The 17,518-nt window shown below is 43.1% G+C and overlaps 2 protein-coding genes across 3 annotated transcripts in view; one reads left to right on the top strand and one right to left on the bottom strand.

The window, feature by feature from the left end:
• Positions 1-281, bottom strand: part of TRIM47 (tripartite motif containing 47) — a 52,266-nt gene extending 51,985 nt beyond the window's left edge. The window contains exon 1 of the mRNA XM_030208236.1: positions 4-281. The gene's annotated coding sequence lies outside the window, so the exon portion shown is untranslated. The remainder of the gene's footprint in view (positions 1-3) is intronic.
• A 696-nt stretch (positions 282-977) lies between these two features.
• Positions 978-17,105, top strand: LOC115473354 (tripartite motif-containing protein 16-like). Of its 2 annotated transcripts, none has more exons than XM_030208238.1 (6): positions 978-1,568; positions 5,366-5,461; positions 10,004-10,234; positions 12,307-12,475; positions 13,553-13,648; positions 15,857-17,105. In XM_030208238.1, exons 1-6 carry the CDS (start codon positions 987-989, stop codon positions 16,384-16,386), a joined length of 1,704 nt encoding a protein of 567 aa, XP_030064098.1. In that variant the 5' UTR covers positions 978-986; the 3' UTR covers positions 16,387-17,105. The 2 variants fall into 2 exon arrangements, with proteins under 2 accessions (XP_030064098.1, XP_030064097.1); XM_030208237.1 differs by having other exon boundaries at positions 13,547-13,648.
• The last annotated feature ends 413 nt before the right edge of the window (positions 17,106-17,518 follow it).

The raw sequence follows: 17,518 nt of genomic DNA, 5'->3' as shown, positions 1-17,518 counted from the left end.
AACTAACCTGCTTTTGAGAGGAAACGAAACTTACTGATCGTCAACGTCATCATAGCTTCTCAATACAACCTCCTTGCTGAACATAATCAGTAAAAGCCACAACCTCAGGGATGTAGTCTCTGATTTACCCCGTTTAGGCAAATAGCTCAGGTTACATTTATCTATTAAATAGCTAAGACGTAAAGTTAGATAAATGCAGTTTACACAGAAACTAAAAACAGACGAGAGACTCAGCAGAACCATCACCCCTTTGCACCTGCTGCAGGATAAGAAGCCAGACACCAGCCCCCACCCCCAGGACAACACTACTACTACTACTTAACATTTCTAGAGCGCTACTAGGGTTACGCAGCGCTGTACAAATTAACAAATAAGGACGGTCCCTGCTCAGAAGAGCTTACAACACAACCTAATCATTCCTCGAGGTCCTTTATAGGAAAGCTGCAGATTTTGTGCTTTTCCGATCGACTGTGAAGCCATCTACGGAGGCCTCGGTAATAAATTAGCCAGGTTACATGTTTTAAAATGGAAGTGTCAAATATGCAGAAATAAAGGTTTACAAACAAAAATACAGTAATACTTTTATTTTTTTTTAAACAACAGGGCTTGGATTAAGTAGTATGTGGTTCCCGTGTTAAGACATATGGCTGTAAAGAACTAGAAGCTGAAAAAAACAGAATGTATCTAAAAGTGATGATTTTTTTATTGGACTAAATACAATTCTCGACCAGCTTTCGGGAGTCAGAGATGGGACCTGAAGGAGGAACGAGGTTTTACTCCCCAGAGTCGATCAAGAATGTAATTGGCCCAAAAGTTACATTATTTTTTCTGTGCAACCGCACACTATTTAATCCAAACCCCGCCCCCTCAGATCCAGGGGCCGGCCTACCTAGTGGGCGGAGCTAGTGTCTGGCCATCCTCGGCTTTTTAATTTCCCGAAACCTCCCAGGCTGCTGTATCCGTCTTTTACCTCCTGCACATTAACCATGGTCTCCCTGCAGCTATCCAAGGACAGGCTGCTCTGCTCCATCTGCCTCGATGTGTTCCGGGATCCGGTGTCCCTGTCCTGCGGCCACAACTTCTGCATGGCCTGTATCAATAGCCACTGGTTCAAAATTACTTGGAACCGCTACCGATGCCCGTTGTGCAGGAAGGAGTTCGCCACCCGGCCCTACCCGGAGAAGAACACGCTCTTAGGGGACATCGCGGGCGAGTTCCGCCAGGCGCAGAAGAGGGCCATCCCGCCACCACTACTGCCCTCGGAGGTGCCCTGCGACTGGTGCCCGACCACCGCCCAGCGGAAAGCCATCAAGTCCTGCCTGCGGTGCCTGGCGTCATTCTGCCCGGATCACTTGCAGCCACACCTCCGGGCTGAGGGCGCCTTCGCCGATCACCCGCTGGAGGAGCCGCTGCAGGACCTGCTCACTGCCCGCAAGTGCCCCACGCACGGCCGCCTGTTGGAGCTGTATTGCCGGCGAGAGCGCTGCTTCCTGTGCGCGCTGTGCGCCTTCGGGGACCACGAGGAACACAAACCGGTACAGCTGGACGAAGAAGCACGAAGGCGGAAGGTGAGATCCAAAACCGCGGGAATCCAACCACGTGCAATCTCAGCTCGCCCCGCCCCCACAGGAAGCGGATTGGTGTGTTTTAAAAGCCGCGCCTCTTTGGAGGCCCGGTTCCTTTTTTCTAGCCAATCAGAATGAAGTAAATAATATGGCATGACAACATCTTTTTAATATTCAGTGGTTATTCTAAAGTTTGATTTTAGGTTGAGTGATCTGGGTAGTAAATCATTAGTCTTGTATTTTTTATTATCTTTATCTCTGATTGCAAACTGAAGATCTGATGGCATAATAACCTATAGAGTAAGTTGTGAGCAATATACAAAAAGTTGTGACGTTTATCTATCATACTACTGTGCATAGGTGTCAACATTTTTGTGAACATACATTTTTTTTTAAATGAGAGACTCCTGAGAAAATTAAAAAGGCATGGGATAGGAGGCAATGTCCTTTTATGAATTTAGAGTTGCTTATTGGACAGATTAAAACATGGAAAAGAAAATAAGATGATACCTTTTTTATTGGACATAACAATACATTTCTTGATTAGCTTTCGAAGGTTGCCCTTCTTCGTCAACCTTCGAAAGCTAATCAAGAAATGTATTAAGTTATGTCCAATAAAAAAGGTATCATCATCTTATTTTCTTTTCCATGTTTTATTTTGTTTGATTTCTATTGATAACCTTAAGAGTGGACTAACACGGCTACCACACTCCTCTACTTATTGGACAGAAAATGAAGGCTAGGGTTAAATGGCCATTCTCAATAGAGGAGGGTGAATAGTGGAGTGCTGCAGGGATCTGACCAGTGCTATTTATCATAATTATAAATGATTTGGAAATGGAAACAAGTGAGGTGATTAAATTTGCAGATAACAGAAAATTATTCAAAGTTGTAAAAACACGTGTGGACTGTGAAAAATTGCAGAAGACTTTAGGAAACTGAAAGACTGGGGATCCAAATGGCAGATGAAATTTAATGTGTACAAATGCAAAGTGATGCAGGTTGGGAAGATTAATCCAAATCATAGTTACTTGATGCTAGGAGTCAGCACCCAAGAAAGAGATCTGCCCAGTGTATGGTGGCGGCCAAAAAAGCAAACGGGATGCTAGGAATTATTAGGAAAGGGATGGTAAATAAGACCAAGCATATTGCCTCTGTATCGCTCCATGTGCGACCTCGAGTATTGCGTTCAATTCTGTCACTGTATCGTAAAAAATAAATATATAGTGGAATTTTACAAGGTTTAGAAAAGAGCAACCAAAATGATAAAGGGGATGGAATTTCTCTCATATGAGAAAAGGCTAAAGAGGTTAGGGCTCTTCAGTTTGGAAAAGAGATGGCTGAGGGGGGATATGATTGAGGTCTACAAAATCCTGACTGGTGTAGACAGGTAAAAGTGAATCGATTTTTCACTCTTTCAAAAAGTACAAAGACCAGGGGACCCACGATGAAATTACATGGAAATAATTTTGAAACAAATAAGGGGAGAAATATTTTTTTCACTCAATGAATAGTTAAGCTCTGGAACTCTTTGCCAGAGTATTTGACAACAGTGGTTAACATATCTGGGTTTAAAAAAAGGTTTGGATAAGTTCCTGGAGGAAACATCCATAGGCTGCTATTGAGATAGATAAGTAGAGAAGATGGAAGCTGCCCTGGCCCCTGAGTTGGGACCTTATTTGTCATTAGAATTGGTGCATCTACCGATCAATCAAATTTTAAGTCCTGGTAGTTTTTCCATCTGTCATCTCCTGTCGCTGAGGACATTCATTGCTTATTTCTCCTCTTTAACAAGGGCTTTACTCTGCCCACAAAGAGAATTCAGTGTAATATCAGTTATGTTTAAAGTCTTCATGAAACAGAGTTTTGGAAATTCAAAGGGGACTATATTAAAACTGGAACCTCCACATCTGATGCTTTCCACCCTAAAAACACCAGAGGATCTGGCTTGTAACACCTATTTTGCTCTTCAGGGATGTTGCTGAGATGGGTTGGAGGAGGGGTGCCAAGGCTTCTTTCTGCACTGGGCTAGTTGCGACACATGCCCTTTCAACCTAAAAGCAAATCTGGATGAGAACTTCAGATCCGCCTTTTAACTTTCTTAGCAATAGAGTCAGATCTCATTATCTAGATCTGACTTTATTACTAAGAAACCTAAAGGCAGATCCAGAGAATTTGGAATTGTCATCTGTTAGGTTTAAGAAAAAAGTGAAACACCTTTTTGGTTGAGAGGGACAAGTTAACCAACCTCTGCCCCCCTCCCCCAAGTTCCCTAGTTCCTGATGCTGTGTGGAACAAAACTTTGGTTTATAAAGGAGGATGCCAGTGAACTGAATAGAGGTAAATGAGATACAATTAGGATTATGCTACTACTGAACTATGCTAGGCATGGTTCATTTTAGGGTAGGTAGGCTCTTCCAAAAGACACAAGGGAGACGAGGTCATCCTTGTATATATTTTATTAAAATACACCAAAAGACCTAACACAGTGGCCGTGTTTCAGCGGTTGGGTGCCTGGCTCGGGAGTCTGTAAATATGGTAATGTATACTCTTCATCCAATCCTGCACGAATGAAAATGGATGATGGTGTAAAACAATATGCTAGAAGAAACAGCTTTCGAAGGTAACCCTTTGTATATATATCTTATTCCCTTATCTATGATCTGCAGCTAGCCTGTGTCTTCTTGGCCTTTTCAGGGACAAGTTAACGGACAGGCTTGCTTGGCCTAAAATAATGGGCCATAAACTTTAACAAGCCTCTGTTTGTTTCAAACAGGCACTGAACATAATGCAGAAACACTCTTTCAGTGAAGGACAAATATGAATTGTATTCAGGGAAATTTGAGGTTACAAAGGGCAAATGATGGATAATTGGGAAAAATACCAAAGAAGCAGAATTATGTGAAGGTGACCTTAAGAGGTCAGAGTTGAAGAAAACCAGATATTAAGAGAGAAAATGTAAGGCATTAAGTGATTGGACAAAATTAAGGTTCAGTAATCTGACAAGCACATCTTGTGGCAGTCAGATTTGTTAAGCTTCCAGGGAAATACACAGAAAGACCAGAGAGAGATTTTATTTCCCTTATACTGAAATTTAGACTGATATAAGAATTCAATTTTCTGTAACACTGGGATAAAAGAATTTTTTTTTGTAATTATTTATTTATTCTAATAAATTTTAGCATTATTATAAAAAAGAAAAACTAAACTCGAGTGCGTTTCTTTTGCCAGAAGGGTTTTCAGTCTCTTCTGAAGTGTTTAGCTCCCTTTTAGAGGCAAGAGGGGGGCTTTACACCTTCTTCAGATCAGAAATGACAAGTGTTGACAAATATCAGAATATATAAGTGAAACACAAAAACATTCCAATAACAGTCAAAGATCTGGATTTTCTATCCCATTATAAACCATAAAATTCTACTGCTTTGTCACTCTCTTATCAGCCATCCATCTCTCCCAGTTTCTCACCTAACCCACCACCACCCTCTTCCTGTGAGACTGCCATTGGAATGCTTTTGTGTTTCACTTATATATACTGATATTTGTCAACATTTGCTCGTTTCTGATCTGAAGAAGAAGGTTTACCATCGAAAACTAATAAAAAAAAATGTATTTAGTCCAATAAAAAAGGTATCATCTTATTTTCTTGTCTCTGTTTTTATTTCTGTTTGTTACCTTTAAAAGTGGACTAACACGGCTACCACACCACTTTACTAATTTTTGTAAAGATCTTCCAGAGCAGAGTTCCCAGTCTGAAGATTCTCAGTTTAATCAATATTGAAGCCTTATTTTCCTCTTGGTAGGTTGATCTTGCTGCTATACAGATGGACGAGAAGAAACGGTTAAAGGAGGCAGATCGGAACAGGGAAGAAGTAAGGAAGTATCTGGAGGATGTAAAGGTGAGAGCCTTTGCATTAGCAACTCGGTGTAGTAATTCTGGTCTCCCAGACCCCATTGGATAATATAGAAAATGAGCATTTACTACCACCTTAAAGAACGTCCGACAGACAGAATGTGCCAGACTCTCCTGCAGTGAAAAATATGAATCAAGGGTTCTCCTGCAGCTGCCAGCTCTTAGAGCCTACCATTAATGTACCTTAAGGTTGTCTCAGCCACAACTACAGACAAGAGCCCTGTTGCAGAAAATGTGTCTTGATGGGCTTACAGCAAAATTCAAAGAGTGAGAAACGGGGGAACATATGTGTGTGTGTTTTAAAGATAAGTTATGTAAACTTTGATTCTTGCCTTGAGTGTGTGAATGTTGAGTTCAGAAGCAAGCGGAAACAGAAAGATGAATCGAGACATGTTAGAAAGATAAGAGGAATTAGAGAATTCCTCTTTTCACCAAAGGCAGTGTGTGTACCTAGTCAAGGACAGAGCATGTGTAGGGAGGAATGATATGTATGTCAAGATGAATGTGTTTTGGTTTCTGCTGCAGCCTGAAATTAATTAGATAAGGTAGGAATTTTCTGTAACTAGTTGAACTTCATAGAAGCCTTGTCATCTAAAATGTGTTTTTATTTACCCCTCTCTAGACCTCCGGGGGACCTGTGCCCACGGAGATAAAAAGTGGGTTTCAGAAGGCTCATTTTAAGTCTGTTACCCAGGACCTCGGCTTTCTTACTCCTCGTGGCCAAGTGTAGCTTAGTGCATCTATTCTCCCACATAATGTACTGAGGGGTAAAAGATACCTTACTTATGTGAACACTATTTGTGTAAGAATGTTCCAAGAAACAGATAGACAATCAAGAAATTGAGGCATAGACTAGAAAAGCAAGTGATAGAAATAATCTTTATTCTCACCAATTGGAACTTCAATCTGGCACACTCATCAGTCAGATTCTCAGATTGACCGACCGTAGTTCTGCCCTCTGGGTAGCGTTGGGGAAAACTCCAAATTCTACCCAGATTTGCAATTCTTATATAGTCTTTTCTGTTCATTCAATTCAATGGAGAGACACTTTTTTTTTCATCTGTGAATCATACTTAACCACAGATCAGGTGCTCATCTTCTCCCTCTTTCTCCCCTCCTTTCTGATATTTCTTAATAACTCATTTCCTGACTTGTAAACATCTTTCCCAATATAGAGAGAATGGTATTCATATCTCATGATCCAGGATGCCATCTTTACAAAAGCAGACTCCATTTTCTGAACCAAACTTCTTACAATTTTTGCCATTAATTCCTCCATCTTAGCCCTTACACTGCTTTTGAATGTCACACTAGATTCTAATAAGGCTTACCAAGCGGTCCTGCTTCTGCAGGCACTCGGCTACAAGGCCATCATCAGATTTTCAGGCCTAGTCAGTGCTTTTCAGCAGCTTAGGCTATAGAACTCGACCCACCACTATTCCAGTGGGTGGGTTTCAAGTTGGGACACATATTAACAAATGCTATAAACAAATTTAACTCTGCTTCCTTGTCTAACCAGAGAGAATTGCATTTGCATAAACTGCCATGTGCTCTGTACTTTTTCTCTCTCGCTTGCAGTCATTCTAATTAAAAAAAAAAAAAAAAAAGGAAAAGCTTTCACTGGCAAAGATTTGTCATTAATTTTAAAATGACAAATATCTGAGAACATTGTAGCTCTACTTTTTTTCTTAATTGCTGTGAATGCTTAGATTATCCTATAGAACAGACAAAAATATGTTGAAAAGAGGAATATGAAAGACCTTCAGTAACAAAAACAGTCATCCAGTATTGGTGTTTGGATGGTGGGGCTAGTGCTGGACAAGACTTCTACGGTCTGTGTCCTGAAAATGGCAGATACAAATCAAGGTAAGGTATACACAAGAAGTAGCACATATGAGTTTATCTTGTTGGGCAGACTAGATGGACCGTGCAGGTCTTTTTCTGCCGTCATGTTTGTCTTGTAACCATGTTCGGAAAGATGTGATTGGAATAACCAACAGCGTGTAATGAAATTGCCACTATAGCTGTGACCATTAACTACCTGAACACAGAACCACATCAGTAAAGCATTTATTTAGGAAGCCACACTGAAGAAAAAGATAGACAGCAAGTGACGGAGCTTTTGAGAAATAGCCAGTAAAATAAAGCACAAAAAGCCAATGAACTATATATATATATAATAATTTGAAACACAGGAGATGTGTCCTCCAGTCTTGTACACAGAGCATTTCCCTCCCAGAAGGGAGATAAGAGCACATAACATGAATAATCAAGTACAAGGCTTGATTATTCATGTTATGTACCAATTTAATGCATTGCCTCCAATCTTTGTGGAAAGTGAATCTTGTCATAAGAGTAGCCATACTGGGTCAGACCAATGGTCCATCTAGCCCAGTATCCTGTTTTCCAAACAGTGGCCAAGCCAGTGAAAACATATGGATGGTGTAAATTTTTAAGGGGCTTCGACGTTAGCTTCAGAACTTTTAGTACAGGAACAGTGCTGGGCAGACTTTTACGGTCTGTGCCCTGAGAAAGGCAGGGACAAATCAAACTCCTCGGGTATACATATAAAGTATTACATACCATGTAAAATGAGTTTATTTTGTTGGGCAGACTGGATGGACCGTACAGGTCTTTATCTGCCGTCATTTTTCTATGTTACTATGTTACTCTTTAGGGTTCTACATGGAATGTTGCTACCAATTGGGATTCCGGAATCTTGAAACTCTTTAGGATTCCAGAATCTTCAAGAACTTTTAGTACAGGAACAGTGCTGGTCAGACTTCTACGGTCTGTGCCCTGAGAATGGCAAGGACAAATCAAACTCCTCGGGTATACATATAAAGTATTACATACCATGTAAAATGAGTTTATTTTGTTGGGCAGACTGGATGGACCGTACAGGTCTTTATCTGCCGTCATTTTTCTATGTTACTATGTTACTCTTTAGGGTTCTACATGGAATGTTGCTACCAATTGGGATTCCGGAATCTTGAAACTCTTTAGGGTTCCAGAATCTTCAAGAACTTTTAGTACAGGAACAGTGCTGGTCAGACTTCTACGGTCTGTGCCCTGAGAATGGCAAGGACAAATCAAACTCCTCGGGTATACATATAAAGTATTACATACCATGTAAAATGAGTTTATTTTGTTGGGCAGACTGGATGGACCATTCAAGTCTTTATCTGCCGTCATTTACTATGTTACCTGGCAGGCTTAGGATCAGGGCTCTTGTGGTGGATATCCAGTACTCCTAGAGAGGGTATAACATCTGGTGCCACAACCAGGCCTTCCACTGTAAAAATGTGGAAGGAATTTAATATCTGTGGACCTGTCCTGAACTTAATAGAGTTTAGCTTAACATCCGCTTTCACTGGGGCCTCCACACTCTCAGCTTAACGGTCACCGGGGATGAATAGGTTTAGAAGCTCGTTCTGCTTAGCTGTTCTCACCATGGGAAATCAGAGTCCATACAGCAGTGGTGTATGTATTGCAGGAGGGGGGGGGGGGCAAAGTGATGTTTCTGCACATCATACTCACCACTGTAACATCACTCACTCCTTCCCACCACATAATTACTAATATAAGACACCAGGGCCTTCTATCCGTAAAGAAACCCTCCCACCCCCAGCCAGTTTCAGCTACCTCTGAATCTCAGTATAAACCCTGCACACAAACTCCACATTCCTCAACAATGGAGCTATCCCCTTTCAACTCACCATACAAAAAAAAAAAAAATGTAAAATTGTGCCTAACACCTCAGGGGCAGCATACTCTCTTCTTCTACTGCTAGACACTTTGTTTAAAGGAGATAGGTTTTTGTTTGTATGGTACAGTGGTGTAGCCACAGGTGGGCTTGGGGTTAGGGCTCAGGCCCACCCAACAGTAATACATGTTTAGTGGTAATTTGTGGGGATCCCAATCTCTGCCAGCTGATGGTAACGAAAACGCTACTCCAGTTTTTAGCGCCACTGCCAAGGTGGAAAGAAGTGTTATCCCACCAGCTGAGAGATTTTTTTTTTTGGTGGTGGGGAGAACACTTGGTGCCCACCCACTTCTTGCCTAGGCCCACCCAAAATCTGTTGTCTGGCTACGCCCCTGGGTTAGACTAGACCAGTGGTTCCCAAACCTGGTCCTGGAGGCCCCCCCAGCCAATCAGGTTTTCAGGATATCCACAATGAATATTCAAGAGACGGATTTGCATGCAGTGGAGGCAGCACATGTAAATCTCTCTCATGAATATTCATTGTGGATATCCTGCAAAGCTGACTGGCCAGAGTGCCTCCCAGGACCAGGTTTGGGAATCACTGCAGGCTGTGCTGGAGAAATGCAATTTGAAATCTATATCAGTATATTCCTAGCTTCTAGTTCTTATTCCATGGCTGATATAGGATAAATATTGGGAAAGGTGACCTAATGGCTTTGCTGTGCAGGCAGCAGGTGCCATGGTAGTGGTGCCTTCTAACGTATCGTCTGTTTGCACTCACCACATTGTAACTGCTAGTTTTTTTCTCATGGTATTCTCCAGCACCATGCCCTCTCCAGTGAGCTCCATGCCAGCACAATCTCCAGAATGATCACAAGACTGGAAGAACTCCAAAACGATGCTGAAAAATATTTCAAAACAGAGGAGAACATGACCCTGGAGAAGATCTCAGGCTGCCTGAAAGAGATGAAGGAGGAGAACGTGTGGATAAGAGACAAAATCTTCATGCTCCAGGACTTGCAGGAAAGCTGTGACCACTTCAAAGTGGTGCAGGTGGGTGAATGAGTCTGCTCTGTCCTACTGGCAAGGGATTTGTGTTACTGTTTTTCCTTTTCTCGTGAATTTTATTTATTTATTTAGATTTTGCTTGCACCTTTTCAGTACTAGCTCAAGGTGAGTTACATTCTGGTACCCTGGCACCAAATTTATGGTCCATGCAATTCCCAGGATGAGCAACCTCTGGACAGGGCCGTACCGAGCACTGTGTGAGCTGTGCGGCCACACAGGGCACAAAGGAAGTGGGGTACCAAAATTGTGCCATGCCCATTGTTCCTATTCTTGGCTACAGCACAGTGGACAGGGTTGGGATGCCAGGGGGCATGTCGCACAGGGCACTTCCTACTTGGTACTGTGCTGTCTGTAGGGGCATGAATGCAGTTCAGTCCTCCTGGCCTGTGCAGTCTTTGGTTCTTCTGCTGAAACAGCCGGCTCGCTTGGCAGTTATTGACAGACTGTTAGTGGGTGTTGTCACACAGACACAGGTCCACTGAAACAACAAGAGAGAGACCATCAACTCGGTTTCACACATGCCACCGACCAGCTTTCGATCAAGAATGACTTTGATTCAGTACCGACCCAAGTCAGATTTAAACCAGTAACCAGATGTCTTTATGCCAAATCAGTAAACTTGAACTGGTGACTTAAAGGTGACAAATCCCTTGAGCCATCTACTCTCTACCTACCCTGTGGGGGGCTAGGAGACCTATTTACTAAGGGGTCGATATTCAAAGCAATTTAACTGGCCTGAAATGGCTCCTGACTGGTTAAATCACACATGTAGGGCAATCCTCTGATATTGGACAACTGCGTTGAACAAAAACAAACTTTATTGCAGACTCGACACAGATCTGTGTTTCAGCCACAGGCCTGCCTCAGGAGTCTTTAATAGTCTGTATTCAGATGTAGAGTCCAACTTGTGGATACAAGCTACGCTAAGCGCTGTTTTTCATCTCAAATATGCACTTAGGTTTATGGGTCCCTGATGCCCGATGCTGCTGTGGAGCAAATTTAAGCAACTGAGTCCACAACTGCCTGAACTGATGAGGAGAGATTGGATTTAGCTTGGGCCTGGTGGGCTTTGGGCTCAGGCACACCCAGCAGCAGCATACCTATGATGTGGATGGTGGGGGTGCCCAAGCCTCACCAGGAGAAAAATCCCAACAACTCTCCCTCCCACACACCTTTTAAAATAACAAATCTTCATCAGCAGTGACTGATGCACACTGCTCACAGCTTTCCCTCCGCTGTATTACTACTTGTGCAGAAACAGGAAGCTGCGTCAGAGGGAAGGCTGTGGGGCTGGTGCATACAGTGTGTATCGGTCGGTGCTCGCTGCCGGCGAAGATCCTTTCCAAGTGCACTATCATGATTTAATGTTTTTTAAAAAGTGAAATTACCTGTTCTTGTTTGAACTTTGACAATTATTTTTAATTTCACTTTTTAAAAAACATTAAATCATGATAGTGCACTTGGAAAGGATATTACCAAATAATCACCCTCACTTTTTGGAGAAGTAGCTAATAGTGCAGCAGGCTGAGAACTAGGGAAGCCAGGGTTCAAATCCACAGAGCTCCCTTGCAGTTCTGAACACCTCACTTAATCCTCCATAGCCTCGGGTATAAAAATTTAAATTGTAAGCTCTACAGGGTCAGGGAATAGGGAAGTACCTGCCCATACCTGAATGTAACTCACCTCCACTACTACTGAAAAGGTGTGAGCCAGTGGCATGTGGGCAGAAGAACCCCTCCCACCTTACAGGCAATTCAGTTTCTCAAACCGCTCCCCCCTAGCTTTTAAATATTGGATCTTGGATTTCAGTGTCTTGCGAGAATAGATTTGAGGTTCACCTACCATATGATCAGTTTGCTTTTTCCATGATGTGTGAACATGTCATTTTGAATAATGCAGAAATTGCCACCAAGTGCGACCACGGTGTGGGATGGCATGGGTGTGGAACTTTGTTTTGAGTGAGGGTCTACTGAATCTGCCCAGGACAGAGTTCCATGAGTAATGTCTCTTGTCTGCATGGTGACTGACTTGGGATCTTCTATCTGATGATCCTCCAGGAATCTGAAAGTCTGAAGGCCGATACTGGACCTCTTGTGTCGCCCTTATTGAAGGTGGACTCTGTGAGCAGAATGCGTGGTGTGGACAGGATGCTGTCACAGCTCTTGGATGGCATTGAGAAAACACTGGAGAATTCTTTTGTTAGAAGATTGTTGCACAATTGTGCTGGTGAGTTGAGAGAGAGAGCCATGCTTGTGGAGGTTCTTAATTAGTATCCAGTCTTGAAGCACTCTGTGACCCAAGATGCAAGTTTTCAGGACTGTTAAGATCCTTTCAGTCAGGCCATCCTTTTGCCACGACTGCCTAAGAAAGGGATTTTAGTAGTTTTCAAAAGTGTGCATCTGAAAAGGCTTATTAGCCTAGTACAGGGGTTCTCAACCCAGTCCTTGAGACACACCAAGCCAGTTTCATTTTCACAATATTCACAATGAGTGTGCATGAGATAAATGTGCATGCACTACCTCCGTTGTAGGCGGGTTTATCTCATGCATATTCATTGTGGGTTTCCTGAAAACCTTGATTGGCTTGGTGTGTCCCGAGGACTGGGTTGAGAACGCCTGGCCTAGTAGAAGCATTCTCTGTCCAAGTACTCTTCTTAACAAGATTCCTTCTGGGGTGGGGAGCAGTGGGCCTGGGTGGGCCAGGGCCCACCCACTTAGGGCTCAGGCCCACTCAACAGTAGCACGCGTTTAGCAGATGCTGGTGGAGATTCTCGAGCTCTGCCAGCTGAAGACTTCCCCCTGATGGTAACGGAGACGCTACTCTCCACGGTACTGGCACCTGCGCATGCTCAGTTTTCAGCGCATGCCTGCTGCAGACTGCCAAGGTGGAAAGAAGCATTTTCCTGCCAGCTGAGATATTTTTTTAGTGGTGGTTTGGGGGGGGGGAGCACTTGGTGCCCACCCACTTCTTGCCTATGCCCACCCAAAATCTGTTGTCTGGCTACGCCCCTGGTGGGGAGGCTAACAAGAGGATCCCTTTCTGCAGGTTCCACCTTCTGAGGAAGTTGAATTTCCGTAGCTTCCATTGCTACAAAGGGCTGCAGCCCTGTGGTCCTCCATAAGGTCATGTACAGGTGGGTGGGAGATTCCTGAGGTTCCTATCCCATCAAAGTGTTGAGAAGCCCCTTCTTTTTCTATCCTAATGGCATCTGTAAGCTGGACACAGAGGCCTGGAGATTTTCTATAGACAACTACTGCTCAGTATCTGCAGTCTCCTCACTAACGTGTCTTTGAAAAGCTTTAGGGAACGTGGAGCTTCCTTTTTCGGACGCCGATGAAGATACTGCCTCAGAATATGTCTTTCGCCTTTACAGCGCAGCATTCAAAGATGTTCAGAAATGTAAGTGCTGCTGTCCCCCTGCCGTCACTTCTGGCTAATCCTGTCCAGCCTGTGTTCTTCTCATGGTTCCCTCTTAGCTTTCTGTCTCCGCTTCCTCTTGATTTTTCAGACCTCGCTTCCGGGGACCTCTTTCCTTTGCCAATGTTCTGCTGTTTTGATCAGAAGAATCCAGTGAAGGATTTCAGTTCTTTTGTCTTGTGTGGAAGAGAGATGAAAGAGCATGTCCTCTGCTCCGAGGATGAACGGCTTCATTTTACTGCTTGTGATAAATTCTGTATCTGTATCATAGGTTATTGAAGTCTGAATGTGAAGACCAAGAGAACTGTGAATCTGAGGAGAGTGATGGAGAACTGCTTAGGATGGGCCAATTGTCTCTCAGATTCTCAGTCTCTCGGTGAACAGGGTGTGCAGGCAAGGTGAATTGGCAATCACATGTCATACTGAAAGTTACACCTTGGTGGTCTCTCTCTGGGCCAGCCCTTGTTAGCTACAAGAGCCAAATTCAGGGACTTTTATTACGCAGGAGCCAGATAAACATTTATCTAACATTTATTTTCAGTATTTAGCTGCCCAAAATATGTTCATTGTATAGTAAATAATTAAACACTGAGTTAATCAGCAAGTGGCGCCCAAATTTGGGCACCATAAAAAATGGTGAAGGCGGTTAGCTTAGCAGAGTTTTAAAAGGGGTTAGACGGTTTCCTAAAGGACAAGTCCATAAACAACTACTAAATGGACTTAGGAAAAATCCACAGTTCCAGGAATAACATGTATAGAATGTTTGTACGTTTGGGAAACTCGCCAGGTGCGCTTGGCCTGGATTGGCCGCTGTCATGGACAGGATGCTGGGCTCGATGGACCTTTGATCTTTTCCTAGTGTGTCATTACTTATGTACTTATTCTATAAACGGTGCTCGACGATGGGCACCATTTCTAGAATAGCGCTTAGTGAGAGGATTTACAGCAACTTAAACCTGGTATAAATTCTGACGCCTAAATTAGGGGCAGATCCCCGAATTCTATAACACTGTGTGCAAGTTCTAGTCCTGCCCCTCCCGTGGCCACGCCCCCGTTTTGCATCCACACGTTAAAATGTTGAGGCACATCTTTACAGAATACCAACTACAAAGATGTGTGCGTAAATTCCAATGGTTCTCAATTAGTAGCAATAATTGATGGTTGGTGCTCAGGTTATTGGAACTAATTGGCTTGTTATGTGATTAAATTGGGCGTGCTCTCAAATTTGCATCTGCAATTTTGAGCACTATGTATAGAGAATTTGGGGGTAAAAGGACAATGTGGGAAGCCACATTCACATGCCCTTTGTGTACACAAAATTACAGAACACCGGTGCTGACGTGTGTAAGGATACATAAGCGCTGTTCTGTAAGACTGCGCATTACGTTGTATTCTGCGTAAAGGCAAAGGAGGAATAGACATGGGTGGGGCTGCCACTTACATAACTTACAAAATACCGTAAGGTACACCTATTCCTGCTGCATTTATGTGACTGTAGTCACGCCAAGTCTATGGCTGGAATAACTGTTTCAAAAAAATGCACAGAGGAACCACACTCCACAATCAAAACACCAAACGAACACCACAATGGAGATGATGGAAGAAATGCTTGATACTTTTATTGACAATCTTTATGTGACTCAACACAGCTGGGTTCTTTTTAAGTTGTTTCAAATATATATCATGATTCTTTTGTGTGTTCATATATTAATTTATTTCTTTTTTTGAATGTATGTTTTATATATTTTTAGACTGCTGATGCAGGCCTTGTAAGCCGAAACACAGCCATGTCGGGTCGCATGAAGATTGTCAATAAAAGTATCTAGCATTTCTTCCATCATCTCCACTGTGGTGTTCGTTTGGTATTACTGTGGGCGCATAAATGTGAGATGCACCAATACTGGGTTATGTTAGTATTTTATAATGGGATCTGGGCGCCCAGACCCTGTTCTAGAATACTCTCACCACGTGCCATCGGGTCACCTAAATGGAGACCCCGATTATTGAACTGCCCCTACCCCTATGTATAAAACTCATACAAAATAAGTATTAGTTTAGCTGGGCTTTGTATTTTTATAGATTAAAACCAAGAGATCAACAAAATTGGGTAAATAACAATGAAATACAGCCGGAGGTGAAATGAACACTGATTTCAGAGCTAATTATGTCCTAACTTATTTCCCTTTTCAGATCTTGTGAGCATCACACTGGACTCCAAGACGGCCCATGAATATCTTCAAATTGCTGATGGAAGCAAGATTGTCAGTAATATCTCTCCAGGTTGTGTGTCCTGCCCTAACCTACCTGAGAGGTTTGAGGCCAAGGGGCAGGTGATGTGCACGGAGAGATTCTTCAAAGGACAGTTCTATTGGGAGGTGAAGTTCAGTGTTCCCAAAGTGGGCATTGGGTTGACTTATGGAAGCATCGGTAGGAAAGGGAGTACGAGGAGCTCCTTCATTGGGAAGAACAGCTCTTCCTGGTGCTTGGTGGTTGATGGAAAGACCTGCAGGGCTTGGCACAATGGTGTGTTTGTTGCTGCAGGGACTCTGAAGAGTTCAGTTCTAGGGGTGTTCCTGAATTATTCTGCTGGCTTACTGGATTTCTACAGCATCCGGAGGGGCAGCTTGACCCTGGTGCACAGATTTCAGGCGTCCTTTGTGGAGCCTGTGTACCCTGCATTCTGGGTTGGACAACGTGCTGCACTGATGCTTTGTCATTAGTTCAAAGTGTGAAATGCAATCTACTCCGGTTAAATCTTACATCCCAACTGTATCAGTCTGCGTTTCTCAAAGGGAGACTAGAACAGAGTGAGGGGAGAAAACAGCCCTAGTCTAGCAGCTCTTTCTAAAACGGGCTGGGCGGTAGTTAGGCTCCTCTACCAGGATTGTGGACAAGAGCCAGAACTACAGCAGGAAAGCACAAAGACTGAGGTGGAATTTGGCAGGGAGAAGGGTGGCAGATAATGTAGGGTCTCCTTACTTTACCAGAGAATAAGACTGTATTTGCAACAAATTACCTTTGACTGTTTATAGACAGATGGAGGTGTATTTTCAAAGCACTTAGACTTACCAAAGTTCCATAGTAAGCTATGTAACTTTTTAAGTCTTAAGTGCTGTGAAAAGGAGCCCTGTGTTGATCTATGCAGATGGATTCGCCATTACTGCTGAATCTTGAACAAAGTAATTGTATAACTGACTCGATTATGTAGAACAGTGTTTTCTATACTTAAATGGATATTTATAAAACTGGCCCTACCTATGTAGGCATAAAACACAGTCCCTACTTCATGTGATAGGTGTTTGTGAGGACAAAGTTGCAGGTTTATTAACTATGCAGTTAAGGTGGGGGTCGCATGATGCATCTTACCGGGGCCGGTCTTAGCAATTGCTGGGCCCTGTGAAGACCAGTTCGGTGGGGCCCCCACCTAGCTCCACCCCCACCTAGCCTCACCCCTTGTTGACAAGATGTATTTCAAATAAACACAAATCAAACAAAACTTGCACAGAAAAACTAATTCAAATAAGCACAATGCTGTCTTAGGAAACCAAATGCCCTTAATAAGTAATACTTGGTAGCAATAATGAAACGGTGATTGAATATTCACATAGCAAGCAGCCTGAAGACAACAGACTTATTTTCCACTGAACATAATTAACTTTGTATGAATGTGGCTGCTAATAATATGATGAACTGGACAATGTTGGCACCAGAGGCGTAGCCAGACCTAAGATTTTGGGTAGGCCACTGGGAAAACTGGATGGGCATATGTAATTGCCACATCCCATCTCCCCCCAATAAATACCTGAGCTGGTGGGGATCCCCAAGCCCCCACCAGCTGGAAACCTCCTTGAA

Source organism: Microcaecilia unicolor, chromosome 6 (genome assembly GCF_901765095.1).
Source record: "Microcaecilia unicolor chromosome 6, aMicUni1.1, whole genome shotgun sequence".
Lineage (NCBI taxonomy): Eukaryota > Metazoa > Chordata > Amphibia > Gymnophiona > Siphonopidae > Microcaecilia > Microcaecilia unicolor.
Note: the sequence above shows the minus strand (reverse complement) of the source record. Positions and strands in the feature narration are given on the sequence as shown.